This window comes from Petromyzon marinus, chromosome 38 (assembly GCF_048934315.1).
Source record: "Petromyzon marinus isolate PM22_M1 ecotype Great Lakes invasive population chromosome 38, UKy_Petmar_22M1.pri1.0, whole genome shotgun sequence".
In the NCBI taxonomy this organism is placed as follows: Eukaryota; Metazoa; Chordata; class Hyperoartia; order Petromyzontiformes; family Petromyzontidae; genus Petromyzon; species Petromyzon marinus.
The window spans coordinates 11,874,305-11,890,427 of NC_133704.1; the positions used below are offsets into that span (position 1 = coordinate 11,874,305).

The 16,123-nt window shown below is 54.8% G+C and overlaps 1 protein-coding gene across 8 annotated transcripts; it reads right to left on the bottom strand.

Annotated features, from left to right (window-relative positions):
* Positions 1-777: 777 nt before the first annotated feature.
* Positions 778-15,639, bottom strand: METTL27 (methyltransferase like 27). 8 transcript variants are annotated; one of them, XM_032967534.2, is made up of 7 exons: positions 15,531-15,639; positions 13,849-13,952; positions 12,111-12,276; positions 10,611-10,742; positions 8,956-9,091; positions 8,613-8,705; positions 778-3,253 (listed from the first exon to the last, which is right to left on the bottom strand). In XM_032967534.2, the coding sequence occupies exons 2-7, from the start codon at positions 13,914-13,916 to the stop codon at positions 3,021-3,023; spliced, it is 828 nt and encodes a 275-aa protein (XP_032823425.2). In that variant the 5' UTR covers positions 13,917-13,952; positions 15,531-15,639; the 3' UTR covers positions 778-3,020. The 8 variants fall into 8 exon arrangements, with proteins under 8 accessions (XP_032823425.2, XP_032823432.2, XP_075928789.1 ...); XM_032967541.2 differs by having other exon boundaries at positions 12,111-12,298; XM_076072674.1 differs by having other exon boundaries at positions 8,956-9,085; positions 15,307-15,635.
* Between the last annotated feature and the right edge of the window lie 484 nt (positions 15,640-16,123).

The following is a 16,123-nucleotide window of genomic DNA, read 5'->3' on the forward strand; positions in this document are numbered from 1 at the left end:
CACACACACACCACTAACACACACACAAACGATTAACACACACACACCACTAACACACACCACTAACACACACACCACTAACACATACACACACCACTAACACACCACTAACACACACTAATACACACCACTAACACACACCACGAACACACACACACCACGAACACACACACACCACGAACACACACACACCACGAACACACACACACCACTAACACACACACACACACACGTGTGCTGTACTAGGCCCGGTCTGTTGTAAACATGAGTACTGGGGAGACAAAGGCGGCCGGGCGTGGTTCTGGCCACCCACCCCCTCGTGTGCCGTGTCGGCCTTCATAGGTGCTGCTACTCGCTAACAGCACTCGCCCCAACAGTCCGTTCAAGGCCGCAGTCACTGCATCGCGCGCTTTCAGATGCGCTTCGGCGGCCGTCTGGAACGCTCTTCCAATAACACGAAGCCACTTTTAAATCGTCTAGATTGACAAACTCATTTCTTTTTTTAACTGAGTTGTGTGTTTAGTGTCTTGTCTTTGCCCCCAACACCTCCGATGAGCATGGTTGGCTACGTATGATGCGAAATAAGTTGAACGTAAAAAAAAAACATTCTAAAAAAACATTCTACTTCACCTGATGAAGGCCGCTTGTGTTGTGGCCGAAACGTCGTGAGAATATTATTGTGTTATTTTATTTTATCAATTTTTTATTATTTTATTGTCATTCTACGTGACTTTACCGAAAGAACCAAAGAAGATGAATCCTTGCAGTCGCGAAAGCTTTAAATCGAAATTCTATTTTTTATTTTACCTTGTAAGGCCCCACTGAGCTACGTAGCTGTTTTTTTTTCAGAAGCGACCTGGCCATCACTAATGACAGCTGCTCCACGAAGTGGTGGCTTAGCATCAGCATCATCATCATCACGTGGAAATGTACAGCAGCCAAATACTGTAAACGCGTGTTTCAAAATGTGAAGGGGAAACTCGGAGCGACCAGCGAAAAAATCCACACGACCAAACTCCAAATAAACAGCAGCAGGCGTCAGGGCCGGGATCGAGCCCACGACCTCCTGTATACACGGGCGAAGTAGTTAACATCTCCTAGCCACCGTGACACCCTTACACAACGTAATATAACCGCATGAACATGTCATCATTAGACCTCCTTTGCCAGTACCAAAATATAATAATAGGGGTTTTCCCCCTTTTTTCTGGCAACAAAACTGAAACCTTTTTACAAGGATTCATGTTACTACATTAACCACAATACCTGCAGTCAAAATGCAAACAAAAAAACATACTATGATAATATATGCATTGTCTTTATCGCATGAACGTGGTTAACACAACCCCGGGACTAAACTAAACTAAAAATAATGGGACGAAATGAATGTGCCGGGATGACAAAAAAGTAATTCCTGGAAGAGGGGTCCGGACTGTTCCGGCTCCAGTAAGACACCGAGTGCTCAGCGTTTGTTAGTTGGGTGCTCGGCAAACACAGGTGTGAGCCTGTTGTCCAGGTGGGGGGGGGGGCCCAGTCAGGTAAGGCGGTGGAGGGGCGGTGGAGGGGCGGGGGGACCGACCTCAAACGCGGGGGGGTGCAAGCCGGACTGAACTCATCCTGCACGGAGAGGAGGGCGGTGGTAGCGAGTGCATCATGAATACTACAGCAAGCACATCGATTCGTCCGCGAGTGCCCATACGTACAAGCCAAGGATCTCCCCCTCCCTGCCACCGTATAGCCTTCAACAGACTGTAGGGGCAAGTGCTGTTAGCGAGCACCTATGAAGGCCGGCACGGCACACGAGGGGGTGGGTGGCCAACACCGCGCCTGGCCGCCTTTGTCTCCCTAGTGGCGATGTTTACTACACATCGCACCAGGTACTCCATTGAGGCCGAGTCGACCTAGGGGAGGCCCAGGACCGGTTCAGATTATCGTCACTGGTGTTTGCCGTGAGCGGGAATCAAACCTGGGTCGCCAGGTTCGTAGCGCAGCGCGCTAACCGCTACACTAACGCTCCCCCTTACACACACACAGACACACACACACACAGACACACTCCTCCCTCTGCCTCCAACCACGACCTCCCCCGCACCAAACCCGGCCGGGGCTCGACGGCACCGCACCGCGCCCGCCTCGACCCCCTTCGCCGCCACCCCACGCCGCCACCGGCGCCGACTGCCCAGGGGTCGACCGCCGACCTCCGTCTGCCTCCTTGCCCTTGGGACCACCCCAGGGCTCGCACGTCGCGGCCAAAGTCGCCCCGTCGCCTTGCCGGTGCTGCGGCGGCGGCGGCAGCGGTGCACAGATAGCGAGGGCCCTTGCACCGAAACGTCGCCGGCGGTGATTTTTAGTTTTTCCTATTGAGGCAGCTTCTTGGGGTGGCTAGGAGATGTTAACTACCTCGCCAGGTGTACAGGAGGTCGTGGGTTGGATCCCAACCCTGACGCCTGCTGCTCTATATTTGGAGTTTGCGTGTCTCTCATCATCATCATCGGTGTGCCTGAGATGTTGACTACCTCACCTGATGTACAGGAGGTCGTGGGTTCGATCCCAACCCTGACGCCTGCTGCTGCTGCCGCTGTATATTTGGAATCTGCGTCTCTCTGTCCCCGTGGTGGCGTCGATTTTTTTTCTCCTGCTCCTCCGCTTTTCCCCTCCCACATTTAGAACCGACGTCGTGCGTTTAACGTTTAGACGTATTTGCCCGCGATACATTTTTTTCCCGCGTGACAAGCCGCCTCGTTGGGCAACCCGGGGTCGCCGGCACAGCTCGGTGGGGGCCTCACCCAATAAGAAACAAAAAAAATCGATTTAAAGCTTTCGTGACTGCAAGGATTCATCTTCTTTGGTTCTTTCGGTAAAGTCACGTAGAATGAGAATAAAATAATAAATTGATAAAATAACACAATATTCTCACGACGATCAGAATATTATTGTGTTATTTTATCAATTTATTATTTTATTCTCATTCTACGTGACTTTACCGAAAGAACCAAAGAAGAAAAAAAAATCGATGTTTGTCAGTCGAGTTTGCGGTAGAGGTACACGACCCCCGGTATGTACGACGGCGGGGCCGTGCCCTCGAAGGCCTCCCCCGCGTCGTCGGCGATGGCTCGCTCCCAGCGCGCCACCTCCTGCCGCCGCATGAGCCGCCAGGCGCCAGCGCTGCTCAGCTCCCGCATGCGGCCCTCCAGCTGCAGCAGGAACTCCGCGTTCTCCGCGCTGGAGCGAGTCGTCAGGCACAGCGGCGCCCCTGCGTCGATACAGCGGAGGCAGTGGAGTCGGTGACGAGAAGCGGTGGAAGCGTCACGCTGGCGAGGAGATGTTGACTACCTCGCCTGGTGTGCAGGAGGTCGTGGGTCCGGTCCCGACCCTGACGCCTGCTGCTGTATATGTGGAGTTTGCGTGTCTCTCTCTCCCATCATCATCACGGTGGCTAGGAGATGTTGACTACCTCGCCTGGTGTGCAAGAGGTCGTGGGTCCGGTCCCGACCCTGACGCCTGCTGCTGTATATGTGGAGTTTGCGTGTCTCTCTCTCTCTCATCATCATCACGGTGGCTAGCAGATGTTAACTACCTCACCTGGTATGCAGGAGGTCGTGGGTTTGATCCCAACCTGACGCCTGCTGTATATTTGGAGTCTGCATGTCTCTCTCTCTCTCATCATCACAGTGGCTAGCAGATGTTAACTACCTCGCCTGGTATGCAGGAGGTCGTGGGTCCGGTCCCGACCCTGACGCCTGCTGCTGTATATTTGGAGTCTGCGTCTCTCTCTCCCTCTCTCTCATCATCATCACGGTGGCTAGCAGATGTTAACTACCTCGCCTGGTATGCAGGAGGTCGTAGGTTCGATGGTCATGTGGGATGGTCAGGGCGCTGGGCTCCTAACGTGGGACGTTGCAAGTGTTCGGTTGGCGAAAAATTGAGGACCGTTTCTCAAAACCCACCGCGCCTACCGACCTAGCAGTGCACCGCAGTTAGGCGCGTGCGGTCGGGTAACATGTGGGTAACATGTGGGTAACAATGTTGGACATCTGTTAAAAAAGAGCTCTATAGCTCATCGGATTACTCCAGCCCGAAACAAACATTTTGATCTTGATTGTGGGTAAGCCCACCTCTTCCAGACACGTCTGGTGAAACGTGGAAGAGTAGGCCAATTACCGCCCTGCCCTTCCCGGCCGGACGGCGTTCGCTCGAGCCAGCAGTGGCGTGAGTAAAAACTCCGTGCCCTCTGCTTCCCCCGTGGACGTTAAAGATCACCGTGGCGTCGTTCGCAAGACGAGGCCACCGTGTGCCTGCGTCGTGGTACACATTTGTCAACATTTGATAAATCACCTTCGTGTTCAATTCGTAATAAAGGTTTTTTTGTTGCGTTAGATCGCGCAAATCTAAACGTGTCGTTAACCCCGCCACCAAACGACACTGCCAATTAGTAAGGTTTGTCACGTAAACAAAAATCGTGCCACTTAGTTGCTGGTTCGGCAGCACACCGGTGGTGTTGGAGAGTAAACCCCACAGCGTTGAACAATTTGAGTACTCGCCGCGACGTTTTCGCCCGGTGATTACAACCAGCCCCATCATTGGGCGATGTTGCCGGAATTTCGCGCACACTCAAAAGCAACGCGCAGTAGCCACGGCGACGGGTAACAGCGGTCACCTAAAATGTCATCGTGGTTGTTTGTGTAAGGACGGGCTGCAGCAGCAGCAGCAGCAACACAAGAAAGAAAAAAACACATTCCGGTTGGTGCCGGAAAGTCCTGGGTTTAACGAGCAAAGTCAGTGGAGCGGAGAGCAGCCGGTTGGGGTCCCCCGTGCATCTGCGCTCGCGCGCGCGCGCGCGCGTGAATTATTAATTATAAGCGAGCGTCGACGTGGGAGGGGGGGAGCGAGCGATTGGTGCGGTGACAAGCGGTCCCGCACCACGAACCCAGCGGACCCGAGTTCGACTCCCGGCTGACATCAGCGGCGAATATTTGCGTCCATCGTCCGGGGGGGGGGGGGGGGCGGGCAAAGGTCTAAGGCGGCCCCGGGGTTGCCGGCGGCGCTGGCCCAGCGCCGCCACCTCCGCACAGCCGCCTCGTGCGCGCTGTGCCGACCCCGAGAGAGGGCTCGCCAACGACGCTTTGGCACAGAAGGTGGCGGGGAAATTCGAGGTCAGATGGCATCGCCCGCCGGGGGCCGCAACCGCCCCCGTGCCACACCTGCAAGAACGTTCGCAGGATGGAGGGGGCCGGGAGATGATGGGCCGAGGAGTGCGACGGGGGGCGGCTTCATAGTCGCGGATTCGACGGCAGCTGGAAATCGGAGGGGTGGAAATAATAATAAAAAAGTGCTCGTTGAGGTCGCCTCTTGCGTTTTTGTTTTCCTTATGTCAGCTGTGTTCCGGTTGTATCCCTCTCCCCCCTCCCCCTGTCATCCCTTCACCCTGACGGTGAAAAAAGTCTCCCCCCTTCCACCATCCCGTGGGACCTCCGCGCCGTAAGGTCTGGGGACCAGCGCGCGCGTGTCCCGTCTTTCTATATTCCCATGCTGTTCATTAGCGGTTTGGCTTTGTGTTCACGGTGTGTGTGTGTTCACGGTGTGTGTGTGTGTTCACGGTGTGTGTGTTCACGGCGTGTGTGTGTTCACGGTGTGTGTTCAGGGTGTGTGTGTTCAGGGTGTGTGTGTGTGTTCACGGTGTGTGTGTGTTCACGGCGTGTGTGTTCACGGTGTGTGTTCACGGTGTGTGTGTGTGTGTTCACGGTGTGTGTGTTCACGATGTGTGTGTGTGTTCACGGTGTGTTCACGGCGTGCGTGTGTTCACGATGTGTGTGTTCACGGTGTGTGTGTGTGTGTTCACGGTGTGTGTGTGTTCACGGTGTGTGTGTGTTCACGGTGTGTGTGTGTTCACGGTGTGTGTTCACGCGTGCGTGGGTTTACGGTGTGTGTGTTCACGGTGTGTGTGTGTGTTCACGGCGTGCGTGTGTTCACAGTGTGTGTGTGTTCACGGTGTGTGTTCACGATGTGTGTGTGTGTTCACGGTGTGTGTGTGTTCACGGCGTGCGTGTGTTCACGCGTGCGTGTGTTTACGGTGTGTGTGTGTTCACGGCGTGCGTGTGTTCACGGCGTGCGTGTGTTCACGGTGTGTGTGTTCACGGTATGTGTGTGTGTGTTCACGGTGTGTGTGTGTGTGTTCACGGTATGTGTGTGTGTGTTCACGGTGTGTGTGTATGTCTTCACGGTGTGTGTGTGTGTTCACGGTGTGTGTGTGTTCACGGTGTGTGTGTGTTCACGGTGTGTGTTTACGGCGTGCATGTGTTCACGGTGTGTGTGTTCACGGTGTGTGTGTTCACGGTGTGTGTGTGTTCACGGCGTGTGTGTGTTCACGGTGTGTGTTCACGGTGTGTGTGTGTTCACGGTGTGTGTGTGTGTTCACGGCGTGCGTGTGTTCACGGTGTGTGTGTGTGTTTACGGTGTGTGTGTGTCTTCACGGTGTGTGTGTGTTCACGGCGTGCGTGTGTTCACGGTGTGTGTGTTCACGGTGTGTGTGTGTGTTCACGGTGTGTGTGTGTGTTCACGGTGTGTGTGTGTGCGTCACACCGTGACGTGCCGGGCCCGCGATTAAAGTCGATGTAAAAAGTCCAACTAAACCCTTGGCACTCTGTGCTGAGCGCAGCGCAGTGGCGAAGCAGCTCGGCCACTGCACTGCGCTCGTTCGTGAATCATCGTCACGCCAACTCCAGTCAACCTCGCACCACCATCACCACCAACAGCACCAGCACCACCAACAGCACCACCAACAGCACCACCAACAGCACCACCACCAGCACCACCACCAGCACCACCACCAGCACCAGCACCACCAACAGCACCACCACCACCACCACCACCAACTGCACCACCACCAGCACCACCAGCACCACCATCACCACCACCATCACCACCACCACCATCACCACCACCACCACCAACAGCACCACCAGCACCACCATCACCACCATCACCACCACCAGCACCACCAACAGCACCACCAGCACCACCAGCACCACCACCACCAGCACCACCAGCACCACCACCAACAGCACCACCAGCACCAGCACCACCAGCACCAGCACCACCAGCACCACCAGCACCACCAGCACCATCACCACCAGCACCACCACCACCACCAGCACCACCAGCACCACCACCACCATCACCACCACCACCACCAGCACCACCAGCACCATCACCAGCAGCAGCGGCGGTGGTGGCGGCTTTTTGGCTGCTGGCCGCCGAACAAGGACAGTGGTGACCATGTCGCGCGCTTTGGAGTGCACTTCTGCGGCCGTCTGGAACGCTCTTCATTCCGATATCAGGAAGCCAGTGCAGATGTGCACTTCTGCATCTTGGCTGAGAACGCGTTAATTTTAGAACCGCTCTTTGTGTTTAGTTTCCATAACACAGGTTGTTTAGGGTTAGAGCGCGTACATTTAAATGCGTCGCTAAACCCGCCACCACCCGACACAGCCAATTAGTAAGGTTTAATGTCACGTAAAGAGAACGTGGCCACTCTGTTATTGATGATGCCGCTTGTAATTACTGGTGAAACGTCGTACTCAGATTGTCAATGTTGTGGATTTGCTTTCCAACACACCGGTTAGTGCTGTAGTAGTAACGAATTGTCACGTTCTGTTTACGTGACAAACCCTACTCGTTGGCTGTGTCGGCTGGTGGCGGGTTTAACATATATTTACGCGATCGAACCCAAAAAACCCCTTTATTTTGGATGATATTCGTCGCCAAAGCTTACGTGTTCAACTGTTTAGTTTGTTGTCCTTCCCCCGCACCCCCGATTAGCACGGTTGGCTACGTACGGTGGCGAAAGAAGTTCAACATACATAGCAACGGCAATCCTCTTCCAGTCGTGCACCATCTCCAGCGGAATCCAGGACCTCATTAAGATGATGAAACTTAGCACGAGTGCATGGGGTGGTGGCAGTGGGATCAGGAAGGGAAGGGTGGGGAGGAGGATACATGGGTGGCTAAACTATAAACTAATTTTTTTTTTATTTTACCAGGTAAGGCCCACGAAGATGTACAGCTCTTTTTCAGAAACGACCTGGCCACGAATGATACCTAAACGAAGTGGCTTACTGCGTGGAAATTTATAGCAGCCAAATACTCTAAAAGCGTGTTTCGAAATGTGGAGGGAATAACTGGAGGACCTGGAGAAAAAAAATCCACGTGACCATGGGGAGAGAGACATGAAAACTCCAAATATATAACAGGCTTCAGGGTCGGGATATATCCCACGCCCTCCTGTACACCAGGCGAGGTAGTTAACATCTGCTAGCCACCGTGATGATGATGAGAGAGAGAGACACGCAAACTCCAAATATACAGCAGCAGGCGTCAGGGTCGGGATCGATCCCACGACCTCCTGTATACCAGGCGAGGTAGTCAACATCTCCTAGCCACCACGGCGCCCCCAGCACTTTGGTGGTGCCCGCTCAATCCCCTGCATGTGTGCTGTGCCAGCTTCATAGGCGCTCGTCCGTCGTGACATTCCATCCGTGGTTGTAAAAATGTGGAACCTTTGTGTGCACTGCGAGTTTCACGGACAACGGGTGAAGGGTTCAACGTTAAACCACCTGGTTTGGCGACTCGGACCAACTCGGGAAGGATGGCATGGGGGACCTGCCCGTCGCTGAGCGCTCCGACAATGATCACCGCGTCAAACGCATCTGGGGAGAGAGGGCAGCTGTCAGGCTCTGCAACGTGTAACGACGCTCGCCTTCTTATTATTTTCTCTTTAAATTGAAAAATCTTCCCTCCGCTGAAATGACAGCGGAGTGGACCGTTTCCTTCTCTCGGCAGCCACGAGCCCCAACGACCCCGGCGTTGAGACCGTTCGAGGCATCCAAGAGCTCACATTGACAGCGGTAAACATCGGCCGTCTTTTATCGCCAAAGGAAAAGAAAAACAACAACTCACCGGACTCAAGAGGCAAGGGACCGTCCCCCAACACGCAGCGCCGCGTGCTCTCGTAAACGCCTTTCGTCGCGGCCACGGCCAACATCTCCGAGCTTCCGTCAATTCCGCGGATTCGTCCAAAGCGCAGCCGCTGCAGCTGACGGGAGGGAAGGGCCGGCAAATGAGAACAGCGCGTCGCGCCGTTAGGCTTTGTTGAAATTGCCGTTGTTGAAATGCGGCCGGTCGGAAGGATTTGTTATTTATTTTTTAAGCGCCGTTTTTGAGATTTGCCTTTGCCATGACAACGACGGTGAAGCATCTGTGCCGCGCATTTAAACTTTTCTTCATCTTAACCTCACTCACGACACGTCAAGCTGGGTGTCGGGCGGCCGCAGGATAACACGCTGCCTTGGTACACATCCAGAATATGAACAGCTGCAGCCAACTCTTCAGTAACTGCTGCTGGTGGTGGAGTAATTCAGGAACTCTTGGTTGTTATTTTCACGATGCATGGTGAGAGGGGGGAGGGGAGTGCTTCTTTGCGCATCTCTGTGTGGTAGGGGGAAGACGTGGGAGCGGGGTTTGGGTGGGTAGATTTGTAACTATCTATGTTGAACTTCTTTCGCACCGTACGTAGCCAACCGTGCTATATATGTGTAGTGACATTAAACGAGTCACTGTACCGTGTGTCGCTGGGAGATTGGTCGACGATGGGATTTGGGGGTAGCAGCCCCGTCCTGCCAGTTGGACACGTGGGCAAGGCGCGGAGCCCTCTGGGGGATCCGGAGGGGTGCGGGGATCCCAGGGCGGAGCCTGGCCACGCTGGGGAGGATCAAAAGGACGAGCTCCGACTCACAGTCGGGGCTGCTGACATCTGGAGTGGAACTCGTCGTGCTGCTGTCATCGTCGTCGTCGTGGTCTTCGCCTCTTCGAGCTGTGGGTCTGGCAGCATTGTTGGCTGTCCCGACCCGGTGTGTGGTTATCCCCTAATGCTGTGAGGGCCGGAATTAAATAGACAGTGCCTCCTACTAGTGTCTCTGAATTACTACACTACGTGTGTATGTTGAACTCCTTTCGCGCCGTACGTAGCCAACCGTGCTATGTATGTATGCTGAACTTCTTTAGCACCGTACGTAGCCAACCGTGCTATGTATGTATGCTGAACTTCTTTAGCACCGTACGTAGCCAGCCGTGCTATGTATGTATGTTGAACTTCTTTAGCACCGTACGTAGCCAACCGTGCTATGTATGTATGTTGAACTTCTTTAGCACCGTACGTAGCCAACCGTGCTATGTATGTATGTTGAACTTCTTTAGCACCGTACGTAGCCAGCCGTGCTATGTATGTATGTTGAACTCCTTTAGCACCGTACGTAGCCAGCTGTGCTATGTATGTATGCTGAACTTCTTTAGCACCGTACGTAGCCAACCGTGCTATGTATGTATGTTGAACTTCTTTAGCACCGTACGTAGCCAGCCGTGCTATGTATGTATGTTGAACTTCTTTAGCACCGTACGTAGCCAACCGTGCTATGTATGTATGTTGAACTTCTTTAGCACCGTACGTAGCCAACCGTGCTATGTATGTATGTTGAACTTCTTTAGCACCGTACGTAGCCAACCGTGCCATGTATGTATGCTGAACTTCTTTCGCACCGTACGTAGCCAGCCCTGACCTGCTCAGCCACGAGCCCAGTGCCGCACGCCACGTCCAGCACCGTGGCGCTCGCCCGCTCGCCCACGGGCACGAGAGACGCCAGCATCTCGGCCGCGAGGAACGGCGCACGGTACTCCAGCACGTGCACGTCCTGCGGGGACACACGTGCCAACACACGCCCACACACGCCCACACGCGCCCACACACGCCCACACGCGCCAACACACGCCCACACGCGCCAACACACGCCCACACGCGCCAACACACGCCCACACGCGCCCACACGTGCCAACACACGCCCACACGCGCCAACACACGCCCACACACGCCCACACGTGCCAACACACGCCAACACGCGCCAACACACGCCCACACGTGCTAACATGCCCACGATGACGACGACAATAATAATATAATCACAGTAAACCGGGTCGCGGCGGTTAAATGACCGCGTATTGCCAGCGCAAGGCAGTGCTGCTTGGCGAGGTGGAGACAGCGAGAAAGCGTTGGCGGCGTGGAATCGGAGTCAAGTATTCAGACAGGAGACGCTTAGTGAAACGGACGATGGGATGAATGCAATTTCTCAGGTCGGAGACGAGAGGATGAATGAATGAAATCTCACAGGTCATAGACGAAAATGAATGAATTAAATCTCACAGAAGACATGATCATGAATGCAATCTCAGATCATAGAGATTCATTGTTGAAATACAGAATGTATTTATACTGGAGGAATCCGATGAGCTATAAAGCTATTTTTCACAGATGTCCAGTAAGGGCACGGGGTAAGAACGTTACAACAACAGTCACAAAAACACGATAGGAGTGCAAAGTACAAGAAATAGAACCAAAGAGTATGGATCCTTGCAGTCACGAAAGCTTCAAATCTAGAATTCATCCCCATCCTACCAGGCAAAGCCCACTGAGGTATCAACTTATTTTTCAGGAGCGACCTGGCCACCACAAACGATAGCTCAACAAAGTGGCTTAGCATTTGGAAATTTATAGCAGGAAAATCATCTAAACAATTTCAACGCGTGATTCTAAATGTGGAGGGAAAAACCGGAGGACCCGGACAAAAAAATCCACGCGACCACGAGGAGAGAGAGAGAGAGAGACGCAAACTCCAAATATACAGCAGCAGCAGGCATCGAAGCCACAACCTCCTGTACACTAGGCGAGGTAGTTAACATCTCCTAGCCACCGTGATGATGATGAGAGAGAGACACGCAAACTCCAAATATACAGCAGCAGGCGTCGGGGTCGGGATCAAAGCCACGACCTCCTGTACACCAGGCGAGGTAGTCAACATCTCCTAGCCACCGTGATGATGATGATGAGAGAGAGAGACACGCAAACTCCAAATATACAGCAGCAGCAGCAGGCGTCAGGGTCGAGATCGGATCCCCGACCTCCTCCTGCACATCCGGCGAGCTAGTCAACGACGTCACACCCCGGACAAGAGAGTGAGTGCAATCTCGCAGCAGGCACGAGAACGACTGACTGAATGAAACCTCACCGCATCATAATCCTTTGCCCACTGCTCGTAAAAGCGAAGCTTCTCAGTGGCCGACGAGGCTCTGTGCGCAGCCGCAACCATCTCCTTGACTTGCGGGAAGCTTCGAGAGGGCCCCTCCGCCATCGTCCAAGGCACAGCAGGGCGGTTGTTGCCAGGCAGGCAGTGTCTGCGAACGTTGATCCACTAATCTGCGTCGACATTTACCAAACGACTGTCGTCACCACCATCAGCAGCAGCAGCAACCAGGGTCAATCCACCGCTGGATGAAAAGCGTCCCGCAAGCCGCTGAGGGTTGTGCGATTCCCGGACGTGGCCTGCACTGAATGCACCGCTCCATCTCCCCGTTTTTCATTCCACAATTAGAACCATCTCTCTCACCGTTTCATTCACCGCCAACCCGCACTGACTGGCGTGGGGAAGTATGGACGACCGCTCCCCCCCCCCCAACTAGCATCAGCCATACGAAGAAGACAACCTTAGCCGGTATACTGTACTATAGGAGCATATGCATAAACAAACACCACATTAAAAACACGCAAATCCTGGAATTCCCACGACACAATATATTTCGTTCAACCACGGCAAAGTGTTTTTCCTTCATGAACTTGCACCGCAAATCTCCGAACAAATAAAAACATGTACATTTTATACTTTAAAGATATACTTTAAAAGTCACTTTACACGTTACTTTACAGGACCGGGGGCACGATGATGGAATCATTCGCCTGGCGGGGTCACAGCGTCCGTGCTCTCTATTACATCATTGTCCGGTGTTTGGTTAAAAACTGAAAGGCCAAAGAGTAGGGCGCTGTCCAGTCGTAACTTTGGCTCCTTGCATGCAGAGTGTTGGGGGGGGGGGTATTGGTCGCATTCCAGGACAGCCTGCCAAGATATATAATCATTATTAGTACACTGCGCTTGCGAGTCTGTGGAGGACGAGGCTCGTGAAGGACGCTGCTGCTGCTGCTGCTGGGCAGTTGGAGGCAGTCACCCTCCAGCAACAACAACGGAGGGCAGAGGAGCGACGCTCACAACAACTAGCGGAGCGCCAGGCGGATAAAATGCAGCAAGTTGGTACCGCTGGGGGGTACAGCTGGTGGTGCATCTACCAGTGGTCATCTCAGTCGGCCGACCCATGGCACCTGCTGGGTCTGTCCCCTGAGCTCCTATCAGCGAGCCTTCGACACGTCACGTGGCCTCAAAGTGCACCTGGCCTGGCACAGGCGCCATGGTGACGTCACCATCACTTAGTGGCCGATGGCCGGGTGTCGGTGTTGGGTGTGTGTGGGTGTCGGTGTTGGGTGTGTGTGGGTGTCGGTGTTGGGTGTCGGTGTTGGGTGTGTGTGGGTGTCGGTGTTGGGTGTCGGTGTTGGGTGTGTGTGGGTGTCGGTGTTGGGTGTGTGTGGGTGTCGGTGTTGGGTGTGTGTGGGTGTCGGTGTTGGGTGTCAGTGTTGGGTGTGTGTGGGTGTCGGTGTTGGGTGTCGGTGTTGGATGTGTGTGGGTGTCGGTGTTGGGTGTGTGTGGGTGTCGGTGTTGGGTGTGTGTGGGTGTCGGTGCTGGGTGTGTGTGGGTGTCGGTGTTGGGTGTGTGTGGGTGTTGGTACAGGTAGGAAGAGCGGTGGTGCAGGTGTTAGCGGGCTACACTATGAACCCTGCGACCCGAGTTCGAATCCCGTGCACGGACACAACCAGTGACGGTCCTGGGCCTCCCTGAGATCGACTCAGCAGTAAACGAGTACCTGGTGCGGTGTGTAGTCAACGTCACTAGGGGAGACAAAGGCGGCCGGGCGTGGTGCTGGCCACCCATCTCCTAGCCACCGTGGCGCCCCATGGAAGGCCGGCCCTGCACGGCACAACAGGTGTACACACACCCACGCGCGCACACACACCCACAACAACAACCGCCATTCGCCACTAAGTGGCGGTGACGTCACCACGACGCTTGTGCCAGGCTAGGTGCACGTTGAGGCCACGTGAAGTGTCGAACGCCCGCGGGCAGGAGGTCACGGGGCAGACCCAGGTGCCACGGGTCGACTGACTGAGATGATTGGCTGATGCACCACCTGTGCCCCCTACTGTGCCAACCTGCCGTGCTTCAGCCACCCGGCGCTCTGCTCGTTGTTGTGAGCGTCGCTCCTCCGCCCTCCGTTGTTGTTGGAGGGCGACTGCCTTCAACTGCCCAATAGCGTCCTTCACGAGCCTCCTCCACAGAGGCCAATCGTGACACCGCTGGTACCAGTCATCGGCAAGTCCACCTAGCTCCACGTCCTCCTGTACCACATCACTCCATCTCTTCTCTAGCCCGTGCCACGCCCGTTTAGCCACCTCGATCCGGCCGAACAAAAACTGTTTGGGCATGCGGTGGCTGGGCATGCGGGCTACATGGCCCAGCCAACGCATCCTTGCCTGCCGGAGGACCTCACCGATGGGACTTTGTCCAGATCTTTCGAGGATTTGTGAGCTCCTCACACAATTCAGTCTGGTTAAACCCAGGATTGATCCTAGGCAGGTCAGCCTAAATGTTTCTAACCGGCGAAGATGTTCCATTAGGGGGGTCCACGTTTCGCAAGCATAGAGAAGGGAGGGAATGACTGTGGCCGAGAAGACCTGAAGCTTAGTGCGGAGCGACAGACCAGGTAGCTTCCACACAGCGTTACACAACCAATGAAAAGATAATGCCGCTCGACTGATTCAGAGTGAGGCCCCTGCTGTTAAACCGGAGCCGGTCATGAGCACATTGCCCAGGTATGGGCAACTCTCCACTCTCTCCACAACTGCCCCATCACCAATTGGGAGTTGTGGGAGTGGAGTGCCCGATGGTACAAAATACCCAGGCAGGTGCTTAGTTTTGGTGGGGCTGATGGAAAGGCCCCACCTTTTAGTGGCAAGCTCCAGTTTCAGCAGCAGCATCTCCAACTCCTCTTCCGAGTGAGCAGTAATTACCAGATCATCGGCATACATAACGTGGTTGAGCAATAGGGAGCCATCCCTTGACCGCACCCGGGCATCGATCAGCCTCCCATTATATCTGTACCACATGGAAATTCCTCCGGTAGAGCTACTGGAGGCTTCACGAACTACGTGGTCAAAATAGATGTTAAATAATGTGGGAGCCAGAGGACATCCCTGTCGCACCCCAAGGTGTACAGGGAATGGCTCGGACTCCCGGCCACGTAGTTTTACCCGGGCCCGCTCACCATCATGAAGGTCCTTAATGATCGTGAGCAGCGGGTCAGGGACTCCGAAAGCACGAAGAACAACCCAGAGCCCAGGCCTACTGATGGTATCATAGGCCTTGACCAGTTCAATAAAGCAGAGATGTAGGTATTGCTGGAATTCCCTACAACGCGCACACACCCACACACACGCGCGTTGTTCAATCGCTGAGCCTAAAACAGAACGCACGTCTGTGCTTTCACACCCCAGAATGTTTAAAGACGCCTCCTTCTCTCTCTGCTGCTCTTCTTCAGCAACGAGCAGCTCACTGACGTGGGTGGATGGGGGTCGTGGGTGGGTGTGTCCTGGGTGGGTGGGTGTGTCCTCGGTGGGTGGGTCCTGGGTGGGTGGGTGTGTCCTGGGTGGGTGGGGTGTGTTTTGGGTGGGTGGGTGTGTCCTGGGTGGGTGTGTCCTGGGTGGGTGGGTGTGTCCTGGGTGGGTGGATGAGGTGTGTCCTGGGTGGGTGGGTGTGTCCTGGGTGGGTGTGTCCTGGGTGGGTGGATGAGGTGTGTCCTGGGTGGGTGGGGTGTGTCCTGGATGGGTGGGTGTGTCCTGGGTGGGTGTGTCCTGGGTGGGTGGGGTGTGTCCTGGGTGGGTGGGGTGTGTCCTGGGTGGGTGGGGCGTGTCCTGGGTGGGTGGGGCGTGTCCTAGGTGGGTGTGTCCTGAGTGGGTGGAGTGTGTCCTGGGTGGGTGGGGTGTGTCCTGGGTGGGTGGGTGGGGTGTGTCCTAGGTGTGTGAGGGGTGTCCCGGGTGGGTGGGGTGTGTCCTGGGTGGGTATGTCCTGGGTGGGTGTGTCCT